This window comes from Apis florea, unplaced genomic scaffold (assembly GCF_048593485.1).
Source record: "Apis florea isolate Af1SG1 unplaced genomic scaffold, ASM4859348v1 contig_3585_pilon, whole genome shotgun sequence".
In the NCBI taxonomy this organism is placed as follows: Eukaryota; Metazoa; Arthropoda; class Insecta; order Hymenoptera; family Apidae; genus Apis; species Apis florea.
Window position 1 is genome coordinate 2,217,460 of NW_028256788.1, and position 24,469 is coordinate 2,241,928.

At 34.0% G+C, this 24,469-nt stretch overlaps 2 protein-coding genes across 11 annotated transcripts in view; one reads left to right on the top strand and one right to left on the bottom strand.

Moving 5' to 3' along the window:
- rhea (Talin_middle and talin-RS domain-containing protein rhea) overlaps window positions 1–18,056 on the top strand; it is a 52,583-nt gene extending 34,527 nt beyond the window's left edge. For 4 of the 6 annotated variants that reach the window (XM_031917106.2, XM_086914134.1, XM_086914135.1 and 1 more), the window contains 9 exons: window positions 52–149; window positions 1,951–2,039; window positions 3,287–3,745; window positions 3,882–3,917; window positions 4,467–6,280; window positions 6,691–8,593; window positions 8,672–9,418; window positions 12,585–13,223; window positions 13,555–18,056. In XM_031917106.2, coding sequence (XP_031772966.2) covers window positions 52–149; window positions 1,951–2,039; window positions 3,287–3,745; window positions 3,882–3,917; window positions 4,467–6,280; window positions 6,691–8,593; window positions 8,672–9,418; window positions 12,585–13,223; window positions 13,555–14,391 — 6,622 coding nt within the window. In that variant the 3' untranslated portion in view covers window positions 14,392–18,056. The remainder of the gene's footprint in view (window positions 1–51; window positions 150–1,950; window positions 2,040–3,286; window positions 3,746–3,881; window positions 3,918–4,466; window positions 6,281–6,690; window positions 8,594–8,671; window positions 9,419–12,584; window positions 13,224–13,554) is intronic. The other 2 variants (XM_086914137.1, XM_086914138.1) reach the window with 1 other exon arrangement.
- Window positions 17,694–24,042, bottom strand: SpdS (Spermidine Synthase). 5 transcript variants are annotated; one of them, XM_086914139.1, is made up of 6 exons: window positions 23,852–24,042; window positions 20,354–20,551; window positions 19,781–19,901; window positions 19,334–19,580; window positions 18,909–19,138; window positions 17,694–18,763 (listed from the first exon to the last, which is right to left on the bottom strand). In XM_086914139.1, exons 2-6 carry the CDS (start codon window positions 20,482–20,484, stop codon window positions 18,611–18,613), a joined length of 882 nt encoding a protein of 293 aa, XP_086770265.1. In that variant the 5' UTR covers window positions 20,485–20,551; window positions 23,852–24,042; the 3' UTR covers window positions 17,694–18,610. The 5 variants fall into 5 exon arrangements, with proteins under 5 accessions (XP_086770265.1, XP_012343119.1, XP_012343120.1 ...); XM_012487665.3 differs by lacking the exon at window positions 23,852–24,042 and adding an exon at window positions 22,169–22,434; XM_012487666.3 differs by lacking the exon at window positions 23,852–24,042 and adding an exon at window positions 22,207–22,270.
- Between the last annotated feature and the right edge of the window lie 427 nt (window positions 24,043–24,469).

Genomic DNA, 24,469 nt, shown 5'->3' on the forward strand with positions numbered 1-24,469 from the left:
AATGTTTGTTACATGAAACATTTAAATATATAAAATACATATTCTTTACAGAGCAACGATTATGCAACACGAAACGAGTAATGCTGGCAAAGGAAACGTGGAAGCTGTGTCAGTTGCCATACCTGCAGTTATGAGAACCGGTGTAGACGGTAAGAATGTTCAACAAATTTTTTCCCCGATTATTTCACGCCCCAAAATCAGTGTCTTATATCATTTCTGAAGAATATTTTTATTAGAGTGTGACTTTTTTCACATATCAGTTTTATCAGTAATTCTTAAAACGAAAAATAAGATACTGTATTTTGATCCTACTATTCAATTTATGTATTTAATAGAAAAATATCGCGTGCTGATTTTAGATATATATAAAGTTTGTATCTTGATGATAATTTCCTATTTTAATATCATTTGGGTTATTTGGAAGTTTGGAAAAAATTTTTTTGTGTTTATTCAAATTTTTTATTATGTTTTGTTTGCATTGTTTCTTCATCTTAATTGATTATCATAATCATTATTAAAATATCGAATCATAAAAAATTATGTTTAAAATTATTACATAGAATAATTTAGATTTTAAGATAGTAAAAGATTTTTATTTTATTAAATTTTAATTTCACCAAAATTATAATTTAATAATTTATAATAATCTTATATCAAAATGAATTATTCAGAATAATAAAAATAGTTATCAAATATCAAGTAGTATTTATCGCAAAATTTTCATTCGTCATGTTGCTTCAATTGCATTTAATCTTTTTCAAACTTCTAAAATAACGAAATAAATTATAAAAATTTTAGAACTCCTAGCACGCCTTTTTAGTTGTTGCATAATAAGTGTTTACAAAATAGAATGTTTGATCAATTGTAGTTTAAATTTATAAAGGAAAATAAATGAAAATAATTGTTTAATATTTTAAATATATATATATATTTTTTTTTACTGAGTTGTTACATAATTAGGAATAAGACAATTTTTCTTCTTTTATTTTTATAATTTTAAAACTTAATATTTTACGTACGATAAAAAATACAAAATAATAAAATATTTTATCATATTATTAATAAAAAAACGTTCCCAGCTCAATCTTTTATATATTAATTCTTTATTCAGTATTAAAATTAATGTCATGATGTACACTATATTTTTATTACTACGAGTTCATTATAAAACTATTATACGTATTTTACACTCTATTATTATAAATAGACCCCATTTTATGAATGGTGTAAATGACATTCAAGGCTAGACAAGAACAACTTAACTTTAACAATGAAGATTTATCGAGAATTTAAAAAGATTAAAAGTACAAGAGATCGATGAAATCCTAATCACTCTTAAGAATAGATATTCGTCACTTGCTTGATTTGATACTTATACCATGCATAGTATGCATAGTATTAACGAGAAATTACGGCCGCCTAGTGGCGCCAGTCGATACTACGGCACATAAACCGATCGCGATAGTTTCTATGCAACGAATTTGATCATGATCACGATTACCTAACGGTTGTAACAAGTATTAATGGTCGTTACAAGCACGTCACAAACGCGTATACGATAATTACTTAAAATTAATAAGTTATCAAAAAAAAAAAAAAAGTTCCACTTTTTCCTTTATATAGTAATCAATATATCAATAACGTAATAAAATACAATAAGGAATAACTAAAATAAGAATTAAAAAAATGTACGTAACTTTCAAGATTTGAAACGGATTTTAGCAACATTTATTATGCAACGATCGAATAATAGTATACACATATCTGCGTTTCTTTTTCATTTACATTTTTGATTTGGTATGTAATAAACGAGACACACTTGGCCGCTTATCCGCTTCGCAAGACAGCCGATCTGTGTGCCTTAATCCAGCTTCTTGTCAAGCGATCAATCGATCCCGAGGATCGATCCTTGTAAATATCACTCGGATAGTTGCATGATACGGTTTATAGGGGCTCGACCGTATGGGACTGGGCACATGGGCAGTGCTCAATACACGACTGTCAGCGGCCAGGTGAACATCGCTCACGCTCCACCGATGGTAAGATCTATCAGAGGCAGAACAGGCTCTTGCTCGGGTTGATTTATCAGTGTTCCTCATTTGCCTCACTTTCATCGAAAACATTCGTGGCCTTTCCCTTCGGTCACACTAAATTGATTCAGAGACGCATTATTGGTCCGATACGATGGATTACTAAAATTGGAGATATATTGGTTACGCTATTTGGATTCGTTTGATAGAGTCGATTGATGTCATGATATGATCGAGGAAATTTCATTTGATTAGTGGCAGATTAAGTATTCAGATATATCTGAATGGGAATTAATGGATTGGGGACGATTATTCGGAGATAAATGTTGAATTTCAGTCCTGCTTCGTGGAATTGGAGTCTGAAGGTGATACAGAGTTATCGAACTCTGTTATTGTTTCTTGAAAAATTGTAGATCGAATTTTTTCCCCGAGTAACACTGATAATTCACCTCGGCAAGAGTCATCGAATCGCTTTGTTATAGCGTTAGCTAAGTAGTTCGAATCTTTTGTACGAATCGCAGCGACGTTATATTTTCAAGTTCAAGAGATCGCTATAAATAATACGATTTTCGTTTCAAGCCGGAGTAATTTAAAAAGAGAAAAACGACTAATTTACGGTTAAATTTGTTTTCATGCTAGGCGCCTTCTATTGCGGACACAGAGTAGGTACACGATGATTAAACTTTTCAGTTATTTATATCATTGGCTGTTTAAAGTAATTTTTGTTGTATAAATTCCTTCCAATTTTTAGTTCCATTCAATTTTATTTTTCGTGACTAAAATGTAAAATCTCTCTGGAATGTAAAAATAATATTGATCTTCTTATTTGAAATTTAATCAGTATATTGGAAAATTCTGTATCATAAGAATTTCCTTTTGTATGCAACATATTCCTTCGATATATCCATTTTTAATTTGCATACCCGTTATTAAAAATATATTATATAAACTTGAAGTCGTTCAATTTTTGTAAACTGTATTGGTAGGGTAAATTAAAAATATTTTTTATCAATTTACCTACCACTTGTACATTTATACACATTATTCATTTATCGTATCTCCTTTCATTCCAAATAACCTTTATATTCGCGTTTCATTGATTTTACCAACGATTTTTAAACAAACATCGCATAAAAAGAAGAAGATGGACAAGAACAAAAATGGAACGATTCTTATTTTTTTTTTCGATAATCATATAAATCGACCGCCTGAACTATCTGTCTGAAGCAATATTTTTGCGAATCGTGGGCAACCAGGTGCAACAAACAAAGGTGACATCCGTCCTGTCCGAACCACAACGTGCCTTACTGTCGACCATAACCGCCGGCCACGAGGTGATCCACATCGCCGAGACCGAGCTGTCCTCGAAGGCCCAGCTTCCCGAGCTGGGCACCGATCCGGCCTCGTTGAAATGGATCGAGCAGACGATCGACACGCACAAGCAGAACGTTGGCTCGCAGATCGCGGCGATGAACGCCGCCACTGCCCAGGTTGTCACCCTGACTTCAGGCCCGGCCGACGACGTGGACCACACGGCGGTGGGCGCAGCCATCACCACGATCGCCACCAACCTGCCGGAGATGACCAAGGGCGTGAGAATGATCGCGGCCCTGATGGACGACGAGTCATCGGGGGACAAGTTGCTGGACGCCGCCAGAAAGCTGTGCTCGGCATTCTCCGACTTGCTCAAGGCCACCGAGCCGGAAACCAAAGAGGTATCGACATTTGTTGGGAAGGGTTTTTTTTTTATTCTCTCAACTTTTTCCTATTCTCTGGAGAGTTAAAAAGTGAATTTTTTTTTAACAAGGATTTTATGATTTTGATGCGATCAATTGTATACTTTTTATGCAGCCTTTCTACGTAGCGATATCTTCGTACGAACGATACGTAAGCAAGAATATTAGAGAGCATTGTAGAAGTCGTCGCAAGTCGTTTAGAGCGTTTGTTTTTATAAAGAATCCCACTTAATGTTGTTTCTATTTGCGTTTCACTTTAAATTATGCACGCGTTAAATTCGCAGCTTTTTGCAAATACTTTTTGATTTTTTGATATTTTCGTTATATAATGAGAGTTAGTCTTTTTTTTTTTTTTTTTTTTTCATTTAAGATGAAAATCGGGAAAATGGTTCTTTTCTCTTATGTTAACGAATGTTTCTTATGTAATGAGATATATCGTTACAAAGTTTCAAATTATTGAAATTTAATTACTAGTTATAGAATAATTATATAAAATATAATTAGATGATAATAAATATGATTTTAAAATATTAAAAGAATATATACAAAAGGGTATTATTATGAAAAGTAGCAAAACAATCAATTTATTTATCATTTTGCTTGTAATAGAATTTATTTTTAAACACATTGCTTTAATATATTTTTTATATATTTTTTCCACAATTCATCTCTAATCGTTTTCTTTTTTCATTCACTTTAGCCGAGACAGAATTTGTTGAACGCAGCTTCTCGCGTGGGTGAGGCTTCGCACCAGGTGCTAACAACTATAGGTGAAGAGAACGACTCGAATCGAGAGCTCCAAGATATGCTGTTAGCCTTGGCTAAAGCTGTGGCAAACTCGACTGCTGCTTTGGTCCTCAAAGCAAAGAATATCGCGGCCACCTGCGAGGATTCCGCGACCCAAAATCGCGTGATTTCAGCAGCTACGCAATGCGCTCTTGCTACGTCTCAATTAGTCGCGTGTGCAAAGGTCGTGGCGCCAACTTTGCACTCTCCTGCTTGTCAGACGCAGCTGATGAACGCGGTTCGCGAAGTGACGAAGGCAGTCGAAGGTTTGTTGGAAGTGTGCAACGAGACTTGCAACGACGAAAACCTGTTGAAGGAGTTGAACATCGCCGCCAGTGAAGTCAGTAGAACGTTGAACGATTTGTTGAGTCATATTAAGACAGCCACCAGGGGAGAGCGAGCTAAGGAATCTATTCAGGAGGGAGCAGTGGAGACGATACTGATAGCCACTGATAAACTGTTTGCCAGCACCGGAGATGCCGGTGAGATGGTGAGGCAAGCGAGAGTTGTTGGCCAAGCGACAGCACAATTGATTCAAAGCATAAAGGGCGAGGCGGAGAGGCAGACTGATTCGGAACAGCAACGAAGATTACTGGCTGCTGCTAAGGTGCTCGCTGACGCCACAGCCAAAATGGTGGAGGCTGCCAGACAATGTGCCAGTAGCCCACACGACGCCAAGATGCAGGATCAATTGAGGCAAGCTGCTGAAGAATTGAGAGCAGCTACCACTGCCGCTGCTACTCCTGCTTTGAGGAGGAAATTGATCAATAGATTGGAAGCTTGTGCCAAACAGGCAGCCGCCACTGCTACACAATGCATTGCTGCTTCAACAGGTGCTGCTCATCACAACACAAATCAAAGTAGTCAAGAGGAATTAAACGCAGAGTGTCATACCATGGCCCAGCATATACCAAGTCTTGTAGCAGGTGTGAAAGGAACGCAGGCTCAACCGGATAACTCCACGGCACAGTTGAATCTGATTAATGCTTCTGAACAGTTCTTACAGCCTGGTACTGCCGTGGTAAAAGCTGCCAGGGCGGTATTACCAACTGTTACCGATCAAGCTTCTGCTCTTCAATTGAACAATACTTCTCAGCAATTGGGTGCTTCTCTCTCAGATTTGAGATCTGCTGTGACGCGCGCAAGGGAAGCTTGCGGTGGATTGGAATTGGATGCAGCTGAAGAATTGATAAACAGCTTGAAAGACGAATTGAGAGAGTTTTATAGAGCCGTAGAAGCTGCTTCCCTGAGGCCATTACCTGATGAGACCACGGAATCCACTGCTCTTCGTTTGGGAGCCACGTCGAAGAACGTAGGTTTCGCCATGGCTCAGCTGCTCTCTGCTGCTAAACAAGGAAATGAAAATTACACGGGAAGCGCGGCTAGAGAAACAGCAACTGCTCTTAAAGACTTGACTTACGCGGTTCGTGGAGTGGCTGCAACTTCGAATCAACCTGATACGCAAAAGAAAGTTTTAATGACCGCTGATGATGTGATATTGAAGTCGTTGAGATTGGTTAAAGAGGCTAGAAGAGCTCTAAAGAATCCTGATAATGTAGACAATGAAGCTAATCTAGCTGCTGTTGCTAAAGATGTGTCAAATTCGCTGAACAAATGCGTGTCTTGCTTGCCCGGGCAAAGAGACGTAGATGATGCCATCAAGAATATCGACGAAATGACTCAGGTTCTAGGCATGAACGAGTTTCCTCAAACTAACAAAAGTTATGGGTATGTATATTGTTTCGTGTTACTGATAAGTTATCAAATGGTACACAAGTAATTAGTTTACCTATTCATTTGTCTTGTTTTAATTACTGCCTATCATTCATTGACACACATTTGACAGAATTTTTAAAGACAATGATAAAATTTAAGAGCACATTTAAAACAGACTTGTAACAATAAAAAAGTAAACCATTTAAATATTAAATTTTTAGGTCGAGTGTAATGAACTATAGTATTTGACGCGTAACAATTTTCTTATTCTGTTTTGCTTATTATATTGTTCCAATATAACAAATATTTTAAACTAGATCAAAAGAATCGTTTATTTCATTGATATTTTATTAACTTTTTGTTTGAGATTTTTACTTTATTATCATGTAAAAAATATACATATTTCAATTTTTCTTTTATAGGCAACTGCAAAGTGATCTTAATAACGCAGCTGCGAATCTAAACGATGCTTCATCGAACGTAGTATCATCAGTACGTTCACCGGTACAACTAGCTAGTTCTTCCAAGCAATTCACCAATGCCTTTGGAGATTTGTTGGGTGTTGGCATGGAAATGGCCGGTCAAACAGCCATCGAAACTCGAACTCAAATGGTAGTCTCACTGAAGAACGTCAGCATGACATCCAGCAAGCTTTTGGTAACTGCTAAATCTGTAGCAGCTGACCCGAGTGCTCCAAACGCCAAGAACCAATTATCAGCTGCTGCACGAGCGGTAACAGATTCCATCAATTATCTAGTTGACGTTTGTACTTCAGCCGCGCCTGGACAAAACGAATGTGACAACGCCATCAGAAACATACAATCGATGAGATCGCTTCTTGACAATCCTAGTGAGCCAATATCCGACGCGAGTTACTTCGAATGCCTTGAAACTGTAATGGAGAAGAGCAAGAGTCTCGGCGATGGTATGACAGGCATAGCTAACCATGCAAAGAAATCAGAACACGAGCAATTCTCAGTAGCCGTTAGAGGAGTGTCATCTTCAATCTGTGGCCTGATAGAAGCAGCTGCCCAAGCCGCATACTTAGCTGGTGTAAGCGACCCAACATCAGTGGCTGGAAAACCAGGCCTGGTGGACCAAGCTCAATTCCTCAGAGCTGCTCAGGCTATTCATACTGGTTGTCAGAGCCTTGGCAATCCCACGAGTACCGAGCAACAAGTTCTTTCAGCAGCTACCATGATCGCCAAATACACTAGCGCTCTCTGCAACGCTTGTCGCGAAGCTTCGAACAAAACTAGCAATCCTGTTGCCAAACGGCACTTCGTTCAATCGGCCAAGGATGTTGCCAATTCCACGTCAGCTCTGGTGAAGGAGATCAAAGCGTTGGATCAGAATTATTCCGAAGCTAACAGAGAGAAGTGTGCAGAGGCTACCAAGCCTCTTCTAGAAGCGGTCGACAATCTGTGTACTTTCGCCGGATCTCCAGAATTCGCCAGTCAGCCTGCAAAGATATCCATAGCGGCTAGAGCTGCCCAGGAACCAATAACGAGCGCGGGCAAAGCTATCATCGACGGTTCTTGCGCGATGGTGCGAGCTGCTAAGAGTCTAGCTGTCAGCCCTAAGGATCCCCCGACTTGGCAATTATTGGCAAACCATAGCAAGAGTGTCAGCGACTCGATCAAGTCTCTAGTTGCTTCCATCCGCGACAAGGCACCTGGACAGAAGGAATGTGACGCTGCGATCGAAAAATTGTCGGCCAGGATTCGAGAGCTGGATGCCGCATCACTCAGCGCTGTTTCACAGGCATTGGTTCCACGAAGAGAGAACACGGTGCAAGGATTTACCGATCAAATGGAGAGCAGCGCCAGCGAATTACGAGAAAAACTGGAACCTCTTCGAACAGCTGCTAAATACGAGGCTGAAAACGTGGGACACGCTGTCAACCAGATCGCTTTGTATTGCGAACCCTTGGTTTCCGGTGCTATCGGTGCTGCTTCAAACATGGTGCATTCGAAACAACAGATGGTGCTACTAGATCAAACGAAAACCGTTACTGAATCTGCCCTGCAGCTTGTCTGCGTGACAAAGGAGTCCGGTGGTAATTCAAAGGCGATCGTTTTGCACACGGAAGTAGACGAAACGGTGGAATCCATGAAGGATGCGCTGCAGGAATTGCAAAACACATTGGAAACTATCTCAACATCAAACGGTATTGTTACCGGGTTGATCGATACCATTTCTCGTGCTATGGTTAGATTGGAGGATCACAGGATGTCCACGATCGACACTGTGGATTCGTATGTGGATTATCAAACAAGAATGGTGGAAGCTGCTAAAGAAATTGCTCGGCTGGCACAGGAAATGGTAAACTATTCCCATAGAAAAGATAAAAATATAATCTTGATCTTAAAATTAACCCCATTAAATTTTCATTCATTTCAGTCGACAAAGTCCAGCACCGACGTAGGCAGATTAGGCCCTCTTGCAGTGGACATCTCCCACAAGTACACTCAGCTAGCCCGCGATACGTCCGGCGCCTCAGCAGCTGCATCTAACGCTGACGTGTCTGCAAGACTTCGTACAGGTGTCCAAGAGCTCGGCAGGGCTTGCGTGGACATCGTTCGAGCAACAGGAACGTGTCAGATGTCGCCAGGCGACGCCTATGCTCAAAGAGAAATTGCGGAGCACAGCAAGATCGTCACTGAGAAGGTGTCCCAGGTGTTGGCCGCCTTGCAAGCTGGTTCCAGAGGTACTCAAGCGTGCATCAATGCTGCAAGCACCGTGTCAGGTATTATCGGCGACCTGGACACCACGATCATGTTCGCTACTGCTGGAACCTTGCACGCGGAAAACGAAGGCGACACTTTTGCCGATCATAGAGAGAACATCTTGAAGACGGCCAAGGCTCTGGTAGAAGATACCAAAACGCTAGTAGCTGGTGCAGCCTCGTCTCAAGAGCAATTGGCAGTCGCTGCGCAAAATGCAGTCTCAACGATAGTCCAGCTTGCTGAGGTGGTTAAGTATGGAGCTGCTAGTTTGGGTAGCCAGAATCCTGAAGCTCAAGTGATGCTGATCAACGCGGTCAAGGATGTGGCCTCTGCTCTTGGAGATCTGATACACGCTACCAAAGCAGCCAGTGGAAAACCTATCAACGATCCCAGTATGGCGCATTTAAAGGACTCGGCCAAGGTAAGATCTAACTTTCTTTGTTAACCATTCCTTTTTTTTTTTTTTTTTTGAGCTTCAAATGTGTTGATATTGCGGATGAACAAGGAGCAATAAGCAACATTGTTGGCTTAGCATTAACTATGGTCTTGGAGAGACGCTTGAGTGATTAAAGATACCTGTGATGGAATGGCAACGTCCAGATACATCAAAAGGAAATAGAAGCTTTGTGGAAGCTACATGTGACTAAAAAGGGTGTTGTTTTTTATTTATTTTTTTTTTTATTAACTCTGAGCTTTCCTTATTAGAATCTGAATCTTTTATTAGTAAACAGAAGAGGCGAATGATTTGGGAGGGAAAAAATGACAAAATTTTTACTTTATTCAAAATTTTTCTCTTTTAAAAAAAGAAATAAATAATTTTGTTGATTTCCTTTATGTCAAAACGAAATATATCATTCAAGTATTTGATAATTTCAAATAATCCGCTACAAATCTAATTGGGAAATGCTTTGATTGATGCTTGATATTAACCGCAGCAAGAAATTTGCTATTATTAATTCTTAATAGAGGAAAGAACGAAAGCAGGATACGTTATGACGAATCTAACAGTGCTCGTTAGTTATTTCTCTCATTAACACACTAAATTCGGTCTTCACGCTTAACAAAGAACCAAATTCCCGTTATTTTTTTGGGTGGACTTTAATCGATGAACTTTTCTGTTTCACCTCTAACCGACTAAAAAAGAAAGAAACAAAAAAAGAAAAAAGAATACAAGAATATACAAAAAATGCAAGCCTGAAATAATTCTCGATAAATCTCACTCGCGAGTTATTCGATAAAAAGATTTCTCGTGCCTCGACCAAAACGTTCACTGTTAAGAGAAAAAAAAAAAAAAAAAAAAGAAAGAAACAATTAAAGTCCACCTTGCATATACTATCCATTTAGTTCGATGTTCCATCTTTTCTTTCATGTGTGTGACATACTATATCGATATATACTTCTGTGTTCCCTTGGATACGTATGTAGAGCTGTGCAACAACAAGAATCAATTTTTGCTTCAACGACCAAAAAACAATATATATATATACATATATAAACAATATATAATGTCTTTAATATATTCGGCTTTGTTTTTTTCTTTTTCTTTCTTTTTTCTTTCTTTTTTTTTCTGCTTTGTTGAGATGAGATTTAATAATTTTGAACAAAATTAAAGACGACAAAAAAAAAAAAAAAGAAAATAAATTTTGCGAAAGATTTTTCACAACACGAACACTTGGTGGACTTTAATTGTGAGTTTTCATTGACGATTTTGGTCTGGCCGATCCGGATAGGTGTTAGAACAGCAGCTACACCAGCAGCTGATGCCTCTGAGTGACGTCGGCGGCTCGGAGTCCGAATGGTTCGTCTCCGATCAAGAGGAGGAGCTGATACGTCTGCTCTCGGCCTCAGAGAGCGAACAACCGTCTCAGCGAACTTCCGATTTGCTGTTGCTCATGTAGCCGAAGCCGAGTCTTTTTAATACGCCCGTCGATTCGTTTCGAACGATGAATCTGATATTTCCCCTTTTGGTACATTATAAATTGAACGAGAAGGAACGTTTACACTCGCCATTTCTCTATTTCTATTTATTATAAATATATCTTTTAAAAGAAAAATCGATTTAATCGTTGAAAGATAGGATAAGGGGGGAAATTAAGAAATGTTGGAAATTTTTAATAATAATGAGTTTTTGACGCCCAAGTACCGAAAGGGTTTGAAATGAAAAACCTATGAATACTCGCAAAAAATTCCAACAGAGCAATTATTATTATTGAACAATTTCTTTTTTTCTCGATTTATTTAGTTGAGAAAGAACTTGGTGACGACTTTGCGACTCCCAAACTTGCACTTTAAAGTTCTTTTCGATTTACTGTACGATACTGTAGCATTCATACGTTCGTATATAGGTCCCTGTACACGATGAACGTTACAAGTATAATACAACAATCGAATAATTATTAGTAATATTAAAAACGTGAGATAGTAACACGATGCTCTTATTTGCTGTACTTTTAGCCATTCGTGTTGTAGATACATCATTTCTTGCTGTGCGAAACAATTGTATCGTGCTTTATTATAGTCGAGGTTATTTACTATACTTTGTATCATACATCATCTTTCCTTCTGAGATTCTTTTCTTTTTTTTCTCTCTCTCTCTTCCTTCCTTTTTTTCTTTTTGTAACGACGAAATAAAAAAATCATAAAATTCGCACTCTACGAACCCCTTCATACGAACATATTATTAATAATAATCCATCCCGTGGGCAGAAAATTTTTTTTTTTTTTTAAAAAACAAAGCAACTTTTAGGTATGTACATTATACATTGCAAACGTGTGTGCATTAACGATTAATAGCATCCGTGCTTTAATTAATGCTTCGTCGAACTAATTGGAAAAATTAATACTTTATTTGCCATTTCTTAAAAATGATAATAACAAATTTTATACAGGCTAGAATTTTTAACGATTAAAATTTTAAACACCACGATTTTTCTGACTTTTAATCATAAATTAACGAGTTTTATATATATTTATATAATCTTTTGATAAATATTTTTAGCAATTTTATTTACATAAATTTCTTAGTTACGTAATAAATAGAGATAAATAGAGAAATATCGTTAAATAAAAAATTCATCTAATAATAATTTCGAATTAAAATAATTAGAAAAGAAGAATAGATAAAAAAAAAAAAAATAAGAGATTAATTTCACGCTTATCTTCTAATACCAATTTTTCAGCGAATAATATTATAAATCCACTAACAACGTACAAAAGTTCTTGTGCAGCAGAACATCTGATCGCCGCCATTTTTTTTCAAAACACGCGACTGATAACAACTGTATTAACCTTATAACATATTTTATATCTCATTCGCTCATCTAAAAATCATCGGTAATCAGGAAAAATTTATTATCGACAAAAATGCATAAAAGTTACTAATTATATCTCTATTACATTAAAATTACATGATTTTTAGATACATACATACATATATATATATATTACTATTATTCTTATTATTATTATTATTATTATATTCATCTTACATCCATCTTCAATTGATGAGTACATAAAGAACGGTACCCAGATTGTCGCCATCTACTCGTCAACACAAGTATTAATCTCCTTCCCCTTTTCATCCTCAGGTGATGGTGACCAACGTGACGTCCCTGTTGAAAACGGTGAAAGCGGTGGAAGATGAGCACACCCGCGGTACGAGGGCGTTGGAATCGACGATCGAGGCCATAGCGCAAGAGATCCGCGCGTTGAACAGCCAAGAGATCCAAAGGACGAACGTGACGCCCGAGGATCTGGTCCGTTGCACGAAAAGCATCACGATGTCAACTGCAAAGGCGGTGGCCGCGGGAAACAGTTGCAAACAGGATGACATAATCGCAGCCGCGAACATGGGGCGGAAGGCCATTAGTGATATGCTGACGATTTGCAAGGGAGCCGCGTATAATTGCGCTGAAACAGCCGAGTTGCGAGACAGAACGCTTCAAGCCGGCCACGATGTCGCTATTAATTATAGAGAATTGTTGCAAGCCATCCTTCAAATTGCATCAAGATCGGGCGACGCGAAGCACACGTTGCCACCGATCAGTAGAAAGATAGCTCAAAGCGTCACTGAATTGGTGGCCGTTGCCGAATTGTTGAAGGGCAATGACTGGGTGGATCCTGACGATCCGACGGTCATTGCTGAAAACGAACTGTTGGGGGCTGCTGCCAGCATCGATGCTGCTGCAAAGAAGCTCGCCAGCTTGAGACCTAGAAGGAGTATACAGGTGAGTTTTAAGATGATGATTCTGAGAATATCGCGCAGAATATATGGGGAGGAATTATTCATTTAAAAATACATACCGAACAAATCCTGTAAAAGCTAGGAAGTGGTCTGGTTTCCGTAAGATATGTTTGATATTCTTGGTTGTTTTTTAAAGAATCGACCAGGAATCAAACATATTATTATGGTGGCCAGAGAAATCGTCGAATATTTATTGATGGTAAGATAAATTGCGTCTACGTGCGCATTACAATGTTTAATCATCGATTTACGTGATGCGATTCGGCAACGTTAACTTAAACTTCTTCTATACTCTATCATTTTCTCTCTTGCAGGAGGCAAGCGAGGACATGAACTTCGATGAAATGATCCTCGAGGCGGCCAAATCAATCGCTGCCGCGACATCGGCGCTCATAAAAGCAGCAAGTGCCGCTCAGAGAGAGTTAATAGCTACAGGAAAAGTATCTCGAACACCTTTAACCAGTTCTGACGATGGCCAATGGTCCGAAGGATTAATATCTGCCGCGAGAATGGTCGCAGCAGCTACTCACAGCCTCGTGGAATCCGCAAACGCTTTGGTGCAAGGTGTCAGCTCCGAAGAGAAACTGATTTCCAGCGCGAAACAAGTAGCAAGCAGCACGGCACAGCTGTTGGTCGCTTGTAAGGTAAAGGCAGATCCGGACAGCGACAGCACAAAACGTTTGCAAGCGGCTGGAAATGCCGTGAAACGCGCTACAGACAACTTGGTACGAGCAGCTCAACAGGCTATTCAGCAAGAAGAGGACAGATCATTGATTCTGAACCGCAGAATGGTGGGTGGCATCGCTCAGGAGATAAATGCCAGATCAGAGGTTCTGCGTATTGAGAGAGAGCTGGAGGAAGCTAGAGGAAGGCTCACTGCTATACGACAGGCCAAGTACAAAAATCGGCCAGACTTGGCCGACACTGACGCAGAACCTGAACAGAGCGGGTATGAGAGTTACACAACCAGATACGAGACCAGATCTTATGAGACTCAATCACAGATGAGTTATAGCATGTATCAACATCATTCTACATCGCACAATATTAGCCAACTTTCTATGGATAGACAGACTCTGGTCAGTCCAGAGAAGGTTCACTCTACGCAGAGCACTTTAGAGAAGAAGAATATAAATTTAAATCAATATTAATGTCAATTCGTCGAAAAAGAAATTAGATTTTGTTGAAGAAGAATAGTACGATTTGCGTTTAAAAGCAATTAATCGTGAAGTTTTGTGTAAAATGGAATTTTGATCGTGTTTCGAATACTCCAAACAATAGATTGTGGAACATATTCGATGAATATTCAAATTTCTACATATACATTCGAAAGAAATATTACTAAATTTACAATTTACGTCCACAAATATGAAATATATTCAAAGAGAAGTATATTCGAATGGTGAGAAATATTCGAAATCAGAATTTTCTAAATATTATCATCTTTGCTACATCTCGATACATCAAAATAATAATGATAGAATTGCATTGGTCTATAATAATCTTTGCGATGATACGATAGAAAAGTGCCCTTAGATAGAATTAACTATGTATGCTTTCGCAATTAGATTTTATACAAATAATTCTTGATTCGACTATAACCGTCCATTCTTTTCCACGAACTTATCTTTATCAATTTAACACGAACAATGATTGCAGAAAATTGCACATTTTTCTACAAATTTTTTGTTTCGACGATTTTTACCATTTTGATAAAATATTTACTTTTGCTCTTCCTTTTGAGATAATTGTTTAAAAAAGTACACAATTGAACGTAAATTTACACAAGAATATTTGTATTTACATTCTCGAGGAAGAGTTTAACGGACTTGAAATAATTTCGTACCGAAGAATTTACACTTTTTAAAATATATATTTATAATTACTTAACTATTAAGAGAATAATCGTACAAGATCCGAGGAAGAAAGATGTTTCTTTGAATCGATGTTTCTTTTTTTATTATTTGATTTTTCTAGACAAACGATTTAATAGTCGTTATACACCTGATTTAATTTAGATCTAATTTATCGTAATTTTAAGTTTAAGATCACAGATTAACAAGAAAAGCAACATATCATTTAATTTTATTAACTTTCCGACAATGTGTGGTCTAATCCCACAGAGTCTTCGCCTGTTTTCCCTTAACATTTTCCGTTTTTTCTTGGGATTAACATTATTATTTAAGTCTTTGTTCATTCTGACAGTTAGTAATCGTTACTTGAACTTACGTTTTTTCATTATCTTTTCTTATGTTATCTTTTGTATTGCTCATATACGGTGGCTTGATAATTTGGTGGTTTTTTCTTTTAATAATAAGAGATTTGATCATCAGCTTTTTTTAAATCTAACACAACATAGCAGAACGTAACACAATAACATTATGTAAAAAAGAATCTTATGTATCGCCAAATCTTGCACATGAGTACTACGTAGGATAATTCTAAGTTTCAAGTAGATTTTACAACAAATTTTAATGCGAGTAAATTTGAATAGAAAAAGTTATATGAATGAAGATATTGGATAATTAAATGTAAAGACTATCTTTTTTATCTTTTTTCTTCTTATATATATTATATATATTTTTTTTATAAACGTGTGATACAACAAATACAACAAATGTTAAATTACTTATTACATTTTTCTTCTTCATAAAACTGTGCAATTGTAATATATTAAAAAAAAAAAAAAGTGTCAATAATGATTTAATTTTCATTTAATTTTGGAATGATTGCACATAATTTCATTTTTTTCTTATAGTATTGTTTAGTGATGACTTTTTAAAGTAAAAATCTTTATTTCTCAAGAAATCTAGATATTAAGTTAGAGTTATAAATAGTAACTATATTTTATGAGTTATTAAGTTTTTTTAATCTTTAGAATCATCTTGTATAATTATAAATGCAATTAATAATAACGAATAAAGTAGCAATAGAGTAAAATTAGATACAAATAACTGCTGCACATACAAAAAAATATTATAACAAAAATTGGACAAAATATTTATCGTGAAACGTCCTAGGATAGATCATTTATTTTTGTTACCGCGAAGATTAAGCTTTTTTGACAAGAAAAAGAAAAAAATAATATTAACACTGTAATGAAAGTTAATATAATAGAGTTATGCACATTTAAAGAGGCTTGATTAAAGTATAATTATAATATAAATATATATATATATAGATATTTTAATGAAATTTGTATAAAAATGCCAATAATCTTTTATAAAAGTGAAGTATATGTTAAAAAAGAATTTTAAACAAAAAAATATATTTGTGCTTTCAATGCAAAAGTCATAACCAGAAACAAAATCTTTAGTTCTCTTGAAATTAAACACGAATCATTATGATTTTATTGAATATAATTATTGATTATATAGATATTGTATGATCATTCAATATCATGGAATCGAAATTGTCGAAATATAATAAGCATTTTTTTCTTTTTCAATTTTACATTTATATATAAAAGATCACTTTTATACACGAGAAATATATCAATTTTATACATTTTTACAAATTTTGAACAATTTTATATTTACATAACAGCTCCATTACTTCCAAGCATTTGTAATTTCTTTATATATGTTCTCTTAATCGTGAAAAGTTTTTGAACTTGAAAAGAAAAGAAATTCGATTCGAGATAGAGGAAAGAAAAGAAGATATTTCAAAGCGTGAAAAAACATTCTTGAAATTATTGATTGGAAGGTTTTGCACAGACCTGCTCCAAGTGATCGATTAGTGCAATTATCGTTAGTCTTTCGAAGCTAAGCGAAGAATTTGTACATAGATGTTATTTAAATATTTCGCGTGAAAAGAAAAAAAGATTTGACGAATCCATAAATGGTGAAAAAGAGAAAGTGCCTGAGTCTAATGAGCTGTCGCTTTTTTACGTAGAGAACTCGTAAGATTTTCGTATATTATTACCAAAAATATCAGATGCTTTACTAATAATGTTCGATAGCATGATTGCAAAAAAAAAAAAAAAAAAAAAAAGGAAAAAAAAGAAAAGAAAGAAAAAAAAAGAGAAACGAAAGATCCCTTCGTACGAAAAACAAACATTTCCAGAAGGAAAAAAAAAAAAAAAAAGCAAGGAGATAGATTTTTTATCGTTATTGTTGAATATTTTTTTTTTTTTCTAAAGGGATCTATCTATATACGAGTATATAAATATATATGTATGTGTATATATACATTTACCGCATTTAGCGTTATATATATTTTCAGAACGATCGCCAATCGTATTTTTATTTTATATACATATATACTTATATAGAGTGCCATGATATATAGAAAATTAAATATATATATATAAATATAAATAATAAAGATGGAGGAAATGATATACGATAGATAATTCTCTCTATATGTTATTACGTATTAAATATGTACGTGTCATTAAGGTGTTGAAAAGAAGTAAGAAAGCGCAACGAGAGGGAAGGAGAAAGAGAGACGGTTTTTACAAATTTTAAAAACACTTTGTATCCATTGTTTTTTTGACAATCCAGATTTATATACAGGATACTTTTAATCCGTTATATTTAATACAATTATTAATACGATTAAATCTAATCGTGGAATGTTATACGAGTTGTAATATTATATTATATTGTATTATTATATTAGATTATATTATATTATTGGTTTACTACTACTATTATTATTATTATTATTATTAATTACAATGTACGTACAGCTACGAGATGATTATGACGATGAATATTGTTTTATTATAATTATATTACAACGACTATTCTCGAATGTAGGTATTAGCCCTAATTACATTAAAAAGTAATAATAAAGAATTTCTAACATTTCATTGTCGTGGATCATTTGGAAACGTGTACTTCCATTTCTTTCTATATCATACGTATTTTGTAAATGAGCGAACACAAAAGTGCGATATGTATGACTTCAATTCTTCAAGTCCTTGCGATACTTATGGTGACACTAAATATTCTTAGAATTTTATTGCAATATAGAAAAAATTATATACATAAAATAGTTAGAACAGTTTTATTTCTCGAATATCGATATTTAGTTTCGAATATTTGGTACAAAAATTTGATTTAAAAAAAAAAAAAAAAGAAATACATATTATAGAAATCAGGACTTAAAGAATTTAACAGAGTATTTAAATTATTTATTCTGTGAAATCATTTGTGAACAATTAAAAAATTGATGCGAAATATACTCGATAAAATGTGAGTTGAAACGATATATAAGATATATTTCGATGATTATATTCACGATTGGATCAACGAGGTAGTTGAACGATAAGCGACGACAATGATATTTCCGATATTTGTGTTAAAAGTCTTCAATTTTAAAAAAAAGTTTTAAATTATTTCTTTAAGAGATACTTGACTATGACTAGTTTTTATCGAGTGCCTTGTCCAATGCTTTCCTTATAAACCTTGGAAGAATAAATGCTGCCCGATGCACTTGATCGTTATAGTATTTCATGTTCATCTGGTCAAGCTCGGTGTCGTTAAAAACTTTTGTTGGCTCTTTGAAATTCGTCCCCTGAAAATGTGTATTACGTTTAAAAATTCACTCGAAAAGAGATCATTGTGAATGTCGAGAAAATTAAAATTAACGTTAAAAAAAAATATAGGAAAAAGTAAAGGGAAGGGAATAGAAAGAGAAGAATCGAAACGAACAAACTTACAGGATTTAATCCCCCGAGCACGAATCCAATTTGACCTGTAGGATAGGTGGGCACGGAAACGACACCATAAGATGCAACCGGAAATAAAGATTTGCAACGTTGTAACGTTTGTGTCACGTGGTCGAGATTTAACCATGCAGTTCCCGCTTGACTGCAAACGATTCCACCAGGTTTCAATGCACTTTTCATCAGATTAAAGTATGACTCTTGAAATAGGCACTCTGCTGGACCTAATTAAATCAATAAACAATTTTCAATCCCATTTTCATCAACGAATTTCGTTCGCACAAAAAAAGTTTGTATTACATCTCTCATTATATCTAAAATATTCACATAAATCTTTCATTTACAAATATCAATGAAATTTAACATGTCGATTGACACGTGTTCATAAATACATTTTTAATTATAAGAAATCTACTTACCGACTGGGTCACTGCTATCCGTGATTATAACGTCAAATTGGCCACTATGTTGCTTCAAGAATTGAAAACCATCGCCAATGTTAAGCGTGACTTTAGGATGATCCAGTCCGACACCCATCGAAGGCAAGTACTTTTTCGATACCTCCAACACTTTAGGGTCGATTTCGACTTGCACGATTCGTTCTACCTGTGGATGTTTAGCCACTTCACGAGCAACTCCGCCATCTCCACCTCCAACTATCAAAACCTGATGATCAAAAGTACAAAAGGTAATGGGCTTGTTACAATTTTTAACGTTAATATTGAAATAAAAAAGAAAAAAAAAACACTAGAATAATTAAGAAAAAATATATAAATTGTAAAAAATTGCTAGAAGAAAATAATATAATATTAAATTTAGAGATTCTTGTTTTTAAAATATTTGATGCATGTCAGAAAAGAACTTACAGTTTTTGGATTTGGATGGCTGCACAACGGTAGGAAAGCAATCATCTCCTGATACGAAAACTCGTCTCTCTCCGTGCATTGAATGATACCATCTAAAATTAGGGTCCTTCCATGTGATTTCCTGTATACGTGTAATTAAAACAAGTTCCTTTTGAAATAATGACAAATCACTAACTTACTTCAACTTCAATTCCTTTCTGCTTTCTTTTTTTCTATTTTTAGAATTCGTATATTTTCATTAATATTTTTCTTTCACAAAAAAAAAAAGATAAAGAAATTGCATTACAACATATATATATCCATAGTGCAAGAAAAAAAATTAAATTTATTGTAAAACGAAAAATTATTATTAATTTTATAAAACTTCACACGTTATTACAAATGAAAATATCGAGATGTGACACATGTGACAAAAAAAATAAATTTTTTAATTTCAATCTCGATATACCCTTTTCCGATAATATTTCAAAGCAATCGTTCACGAACAATCGTTATTCTTCCATTCTAATTATTTCATTTAAACAAATAGAAGCGAAACTTTCCCAAAGGAAAGTGTAAATGCGCAATATTTACGTTTCGAGCACCATCACGTCCTGATACTGCGATCGTTCTCGATGGAGTACCTTGACGACCTCGAGGGACAATGATACACCTGGCCACAGATCGTTAATTTCACTGAACCATCCAGGTTTGATCGCATCCATTTCTCTTTTTCCGCCTCTTGTTCTCGGTTTACCACACCGGTTGTCTGTTCACGGTTTCGAGATTCAACTGGAAGTAGACAGTGTCGGTCGGTTAATCGTGGACGAGGAAAATAAAAGTGCTAACTTTTTTATGCGGCCAAACATGTTTCCCTACGACACGGATCGCCACTTCCACTACAACTCCGGAGCGGGCAACTTGAAAGAAGAAATGGCGAAACTCGTTTGTCACTCGTGTATTCGTGCTGCTAGTATCCACTGTATGGCTTGCTTTCCCCGTATAACCGTGTTGTTGTTTGCCACATTATTAACCTTTTCCCCGAAAAAACAGTTTTTGTTGTGAATGAGTGAAAAGAAGTTAATGCAAAAGGAAATAATCGTGTAGAAGATTTAAATACTTCGTTCTGTTGTTCAATGTAATAAAATTATATGCGACAATATTGTGAAAGAGGTGTAAGAGGCAAGAAGTGTAAGAGGAGATAATTCTTTGAAATTTAATTGATTTAAATTTTTAATTTTAACAATTAAACGTTTGAACGTTTAAAGAGATATAATCTTGTATTATAAATTTAAGTAAATTTGATTATTTGCTTAAATGTTTGACAAATAAACATCATATCAGATGTCTTAAGCGTTACTACAACTGGAAAGCCACGTGTATAAATAACGTAAACATTCGACTATTAATTAGCAGTTGAAGAATTCAGATAATAAACACAATTCAAAAATTTTGAAGTTCATAGTTTTAGTTTTATTAATTTATTAGTCGATTAATTTTTCTTATTAACTTGAAATTAATAATCAATATAAATTCCTTTTTTGATTATGTTACATTCGATTTCTTTTTTTCTTTTTTTTTATCAATAGTGTATTGTAAATTATTGAAATTTAATGTATAAATGTGTTATTTAATCACGTGTATTTGATCGAATCCTTCTCAATTACAATAAAATTTAACGATAAAAACAAGTTTCTTCTTTTCTCTTTTTCATTCATAATTTTATTTAATTCTTAGCGAAGATCACAATCTACTAATTTTTATTATATTTAATTTTTGTAAATTTGTATATTTAAAATTATACTTTATACATATTTTATACCACTTTTATTTATTTATTTTATTACTCGACAATTATTTCCAAGAAAACCCATTTCGAATTAAAAAAAAGAAAGGAAAAAAATAGAAAAGAACACTAGCAAGAACACGAAAACACGATAAGTTTTCACAATTATCAAAGAAACTTCATTACCAAAAAATCAAAAATTAACTTCATAAATAAACTCGTCGATGAAAATCACGATATTAAAAAATATATATTTAAAAAAAAAAAAAAAAAGAAACAAGTTGTAAAACTATCAACCAAAATCAATTGACAAGTGAAACATTCACACGTTCACGGAAAAACTTGGAATTACAATCGTAAATGAGAATCATCACCAAGATGTTATAAATACAAAAAAAAAACAAATTAGAATATTCTCAGCAGCGATGCTGAGAAACGGTTATTGAAATGTTGCCGGGATAAAATCCAATTGGAAAAATTCCAATTCGAATTAATTCATTGGAACAGATGAAGATCGGCACACTAACTTCAAGAGGGAACTGTGACGATTAATTTAACCAAGTTGCACGGAGTTACAGCACCGCGTACGATTAAATTCCGAAAAGACGAAAGTGAACGTGTACCGTGTATGCAAAGCAGTGACGTATGACGGCGAGCAGACCTTTGAAACGGAAACACGAGCGAGAATGGAAAGTTGACGGGAGTTTACTTGCCAAACGGATGATGGCCCTTATCAACCTCCTTCCCTCTTATATACTCCCAGATAATGACGGTTCAACCGCGGACAAAATAACTCGTGTACGCTGTACTATGTAACGAAAATTAGTTTTCAATCAATCGAATGGGTCGCAATTTCGATGGATCGAAATTTGATTTTTCGATTTTCCAAATTTTTCATCTTCCAACTTTTATTTCTCTCCTTTTCTTTCTTTCTTTTTTTTTTTCTTTCCAAAATAAGGAGCGTCTGTTTTATCGAGGAGAACTGAAATCTTGAAGAATTTTGATTTTTTTTTTTTAATAAGAAAGGTTCGTATAGATATAATAACGCGAAATATTTTGAAGGAATTTTTTATTTTCATTGTATTCATATTTATACATCGCGATGAATAATTCATAACGATTATTTTCGACAGAAATAAATTTTGGGTTTTAAATTTTTCTAAAGAAGTAAGATTTTCTTTCCTGTTTTTTACTCCGTACATTGTATTTGAACTTTAATCCTTGATTTCTTTGTCAATTTTTTTTTTTTTTTTTTTTTTTTTTTGGACATTTATGTATTTACGAAAATAATTATTCATCGTTACAATCACTTTCTTCAAAATTTTTAAATTTTAATAAAATTATTCTTATCGGTTCCTCTCTTATTAAATAAATAGATAACCCTTGTTTGATAGTTTAACGTTAAATATTTAACGATTTACGTTCAACAATATATAATGTATAATTATCTTCAACGTTCTATATTTATTTTATCTCGAACAAGAAATCATTTATATATCTTTTTTTTTTTATTTATAGGATAACATTTTTATGAATTAATGATTTTCTTGACTTAGATTCGCTAAGATATAATTATTTTTTGGAAAATAATTAATCTTTTTAATTTTTAATCGCAAACAATTGTGATTTGATTTTTAAAAAATTTTAAATATATTAAAATTATGTGTAACGAAAAAATTATTCGTTCTTTTATAAAAAAAAAAAAAAAAAAAAAAGGAAAAAGGAAAGAAAATTTTATTAAAAATGTAAAAAAAATATTCCAAACATTTTAAAGTTCGTTCTTTCAAAATTCAAAAAAAGAAAAGTTTTGAAGGAAAACTTGTACTTTTCTTGAGAAAAAACAGAAACTTATAGTAAATTAGTCATACAAAATTCAATTTTATTATATATAGCTTATCTTAAATGCATTTCTTAAATGCAGTGAATGAATGTTGATAAGGCAAATTATTCGTGCGATTATGTGAGTTCAACCTTGATACACTTAATATCAAGAAGTCGAGATTATTTGAATATAATTTAAATTCAATGTAATAAATTATATTTTTCTAAATTTTTTAATTTAATGTTTCGATGATTTTTTTCGTAATAGTTTTACAATTTTCTTTTATATTAAATATAATATTTAACATTTTTTCAATTATTTTAAAATCATTTACATATGAAGTGATTATAAATTAAACAATTAAATAATAAATATAATATCAAAGATATTTTAGACATTTTAAATCTTAGGTTGCAAAAATAATTTGTGATTTAATAAAATTATGTTTATAATCTTTTATTAAAATTATATGATATTAAGTTACCTTGTATTCAATAACAGTTAATATTTGAAGGAATTAATTGATAGATTCGACAAACGAATCTTGGATAGCGTTGTTTTTCAGAAGAATGCTTTAAAATTTCTTTTTGCTCTCTTTGTTGTCGAGTTTTCGCTTGTTTAAATTCAACCGCTGTTGTCGAACGATGCCTTCTATTGAAACACTCGTATATAGTAAAGTATATATATCCTATGTTTTGCAAGATTATCATTTTAAAAATATGTTGTAAAACCAAGATTGTAACATCTGTATTTTTTACATTAAAGATTAGATACATAGTTGCGACAGAAAAATGATAAAAATGTGTTTAATAATTAATACTTCGTACCTCGTGTCTGCCAAGAGTAACTAGACAAGGAAAATAAATAGAAAGAAAAGAAAAGAAGAGATAAAGTAAAAATTGACCATCAGTTCCCTCTTTTGCGTGTTGAAGACATTTCTTCAAAAGTATGATAAGATAGAATACGAATTGAGAACTATAGCCATCTTTTGATATTTAAAGATATCTCTTTAAAAAATAATCAAAAGATTGAACTTTACTTTTTTCATCTTCTTTCTAAAGAAATGGCATTGGTACAATTAAATGAAACGATCAAAAAATTT